The sequence below is a fragment of the Sebastes fasciatus genome, chromosome 4 (assembly GCF_043250625.1).
Source record: "Sebastes fasciatus isolate fSebFas1 chromosome 4, fSebFas1.pri, whole genome shotgun sequence".
NCBI classification, from domain to species: Eukaryota; Metazoa; Chordata; class Actinopteri; order Perciformes; family Sebastidae; genus Sebastes; species Sebastes fasciatus.
Genome location: NC_133798.1, coordinates 24,161,683 through 24,165,205, shown reverse-complemented (window position 1 = coordinate 24,165,205; position 3,523 = coordinate 24,161,683). Strand labels below are relative to the sequence as shown.

Sequence of the window (3,523 nt, the reverse complement as noted above, 5' to 3'; positions counted from 1 at the left end):
TTATGATTCTGTAATTTGCTCTTTGTCTTCGTTTTCAATTGTTATGTTTGTTTTATGTCTGCAACCGTGTAACTGTGCTGCTGCCTATCTTGGCCAAGACTTTCTTGGAAAAAAGATTTTTAATATCAATGTGTTTTTACTCCTGGTTAAATAAAGGTTAAATAAAAAAAATTAAATAAAAAAATAAACTGATCATGTTTTTGTGTGTAAAATCATAATTTGTAAAGTAGCTGTCAGATAAATGTAGAAGCATAAAAAGTGTAATATTTTCCTCTGAAATGCAGTGAAGTAGAATCATGAAATAGAAATAAATGATTAAACTTTAGTAAATGTAGGATTCCCCTGCATGCTGATTTCCTTAGAATAAGCCTGTAAGAACATGTGAGAAAACAAAAATATGATATCATAATGAGACTAAAATGATGTTAATTTATTTATTTATTTATTTTTTTATATTTTCATTCACCTGCCACCAGCAGCCAGGCGCGTGCGAGACCACGTGACTGAGATGATTGTTTTTGTTGCTCTGGGTGATTTGATTTGTTTCCTCCGCCCACCGTTGTGTCCTATAATAAGAGCTCGCATGGAGCTCAGCAGCTCCACTCAGCTGTCTGTCTGTCTCACTGAACATGGAGGCCAACATCGTCGTTATGGGGACAGAAAGCGTCGGGAAATCAGGTAAAACAAACATCTGGAGCTGAGAAATACACTTCTAAATATATATGTTTCTGTTGCACATGCGTTATAAAGTGTGTTGTTGTTTTCCAGCTCTGACTGTGCGTCTCTTGACTCGGAGATTCATCGGAGAGTATGGAGATATTGGTAAGTGTATATGTTTCTCTAATATCTATATAATGCAGCTTTTTATAATATAACTTTCCATTAATTTAACTTTTGTGTTTGCAGAATCCATCTACAGTCACAGTTTCATGGTGGATGGGAGGGAAATCACTCTCAATGTTTGGGATTCACCTTGTTCTGAGGTAAGGAGGGATATAAATATAACTATTTCTGATCTTAATAATGCAGTTTTTATTCAGCTGACAAGCTGTGCTGTCACTATGAAATACCATAATGTAAAAATACTCCATCACAAGTAAAGTTCCTTCCTCCAAAAAAGTAAAATTACAGCAAAATGTGCCTTAAGTATCAAATGTATAGCCTAAAAGTCCCTTTCATACTTTTATATTATTATGTATATTTTATTATTAATGATATCTTAATGTGTAAGCAGTATTTAAGATAAGATAGGATAAGATAAGATAAGATAAGATAAGATATTCCTTTATTAGTCCCGCAGTGGGGATATTTGCAGTGTACAGCAGCAAAGGGGATAGTGCAAAAAACAAGATGCATCAGCTAACACAGTAAAAAAGAGCTAAACAAAGTGTAACAAAATATGAACCATTTAAATAGAAGGAAGTATAAAAATAGGAGCAGTATATACAGTATTGACAATAAACAGACTTAACAAAATTGCACAATAATTGCATAATAATCATAATTTTAGATATGTTTTGTGTAAAATCTCAATCTGCAAAGTAACTAATAATTACAGCTGTAATGCAGTAAAAAAGTACAATATTTCTGTCTGAAATGTAGTGTAAGTAAAGTTACATAGAATGGAAAAACTCAAGTAAACTACAGGTATCTTTAGGAACAATATTTGAGTAAATGTATTTTGTCTTGAACTTGTCTTATCTGATTTCCCAGGATTCGTCTGTGGAGACGTCCCTCTTTGAGAAGAAGGTCCAGTGGGCAGACGGCTACGTTCTCGTCTACAGCATCTGCGACAGGGCCAGTTTTAACACCGTCAGCAGGCTCGTCCACACCATCAAGTCCACCAAAGACTACCTGAACGCAGAAAAAGCGCCCATAGTGATTGTGGGTAACAAGAGGGACCTGCACCACAGGCGGACGGTGCTGAGCGAGGAGGGCCGGCTGCTGGCCCTCAACACGGACTGCCACTTCTACGAGGTGTCGGCGGCCGAGAACTACCACAGCGTGCGCACGGCGTTTCACGGGCTGGTGGACAGGATGAAGGACGCCAAGCTGACCACCAAGAGGCCTCTGGGGTTCAGGGGCATCGTGAAAAGCATGTCTGCGGTGTTCGCCAGGAGACGGATAGACTCCATTTAGTAAGACCATAACAGAAGAGGAATCTGCATAAGAGAGGGGACACATTATTTGACTGGATGGCTATCATAGACTCTGAAATATTAGCATGTTACTGTGCCAGAGGTAACAATGAAGCCTCCTGAGGCAGAGACACTGCTGAGATGCAGAGCTGCTTTTCATTAACACGTGTGGAAAGACTCCAGAGAAGAAGAAAAAGACATTAAGCGTCACAAAACATGGAGACTAAACGGTGTCACAGATGTTTTTTGGTGACTTGGTTAACTGCACTTCAAGCTACACAAGACTGATTAAATTACAGTCTCTTTCAGTATACATAAAGATACTTGACATGTGATATATACTGTTGTGTGCACCGACGTATGCAATACGCTTAAGCTCTATGCAAAATGAGCCTTTAATCATGATGATGACCAAAGACTGTAAAAAGCTCTTCGTTTCAGGTGGAACTTTTGTGTCACTGGAAAAATAACTAAGATAATGTCATTAATTCTTTAGTAAAACATACATATTTGTATTTATTCAAGTCTAAACAAAGGCCAAACTAGTGTTTTCTATATTTATAAGCTCTCCCATGTTAATAAGTCATTAATTATGGGTCATGAACTGAAGTGTATTGTTTGTATAAGCCTTGTTTTATGTCTTACAAGGATTTAAATAAAGTATAAAATGTGATTTTCATTTGTGTTGATTCTAAAATTCAAATGTTTGTTTTCTAGGAAAATTATTATCTATTGATTCCCCACGAGGAAATACTCACAAAAGGAGTGATGATAATGGGTCAACTGGATATGGTAGAAACTCACTGGCATGCTCAAGGACACTTAGGGAGGAAGGAATGCTAGTTGACGCGATGAAGGATTCTCTCACAACTCTACAGCACATCAGTTTCTGCATTACAGTAACAGCCTCAAAGGATGTTTTGGGATTTTTTTGCAATTGCAATTTGCTTGATTCCACACATTTAACACACATTAATCAGTCGTATCTCACAGTAATGGCCTAATGCCATTATAATGGGACCTGGTAGTGACTCTTATGTTTGGAGAAGCTGGTCAAGAGTTGCATCCTCATTTGTGCGAGCATGTGGAATATTTCTCTGATGGACACATCAGGGAGGAAATGATCCTGCTCAGGCTTTCAGTGGTCCTGCCTCCTCTCAGAGCAGCGCTGCGTCTATCCTGACTCTAAACTGACAACCAACAGCCATCCCCATTTTTGGAATTTTTAACAGTTAAAAAGGAGAGATAGGTCATAACTGTTAAAGACCGTTAGCCAAAAGATTTAGTTCTCATGTCCCCATGACTGAGCTGTTAAACTAAAGCCAGGGTTTGGTAATACACCAATTAGAAACTGCTGCAGGTGTTATCAATCACCCAATCAAAGT

The 3,523-nt window shown here is 37.9% G+C and overlaps 1 protein-coding gene across 1 annotated transcript; it reads left to right on the top strand.

Moving 5' to 3' along the window:
* The first annotated feature begins 557 nt into the window (after nucleotides 1-557).
* On the top strand, nucleotides 558-2,809 carry LOC141766298 (ras-related and estrogen-regulated growth inhibitor-like protein). Its single transcript, XM_074633003.1, has 4 exons — nucleotides 558-678; nucleotides 769-822; nucleotides 907-983; nucleotides 1,714-2,809. Exons 1-4 carry the CDS (start codon nucleotides 630-632, stop codon nucleotides 2,137-2,139), a joined length of 606 nt encoding a protein of 201 aa, XP_074489104.1. The 5' UTR covers nucleotides 558-629; the 3' UTR covers nucleotides 2,140-2,809.
* The last annotated feature ends 714 nt before the right edge of the window (nucleotides 2,810-3,523 follow it).

Excerpts from the sequence above, each read along its gene's own strand:
- LOC141766298 (XM_074633003.1), top strand. The coding sequence starts at position 630 with ATGGAGGCCAACATCGTCGTTATGGGGACAGAAAGCGTCGGGAAATCA. Across the intron at positions 679-768 it reads AGAAAGCGTCGGGAAATCAG|CTCTGACTGTGCGTCTCTTG; the intron begins GTAAAACAAACA and ends GTTGTTTTCCAG. Across the intron at positions 823-906 it reads CGGAGAGTATGGAGATATTG|AATCCATCTACAGTCACAGT; the intron begins GTAAGTGTATAT and ends TTGTGTTTGCAG.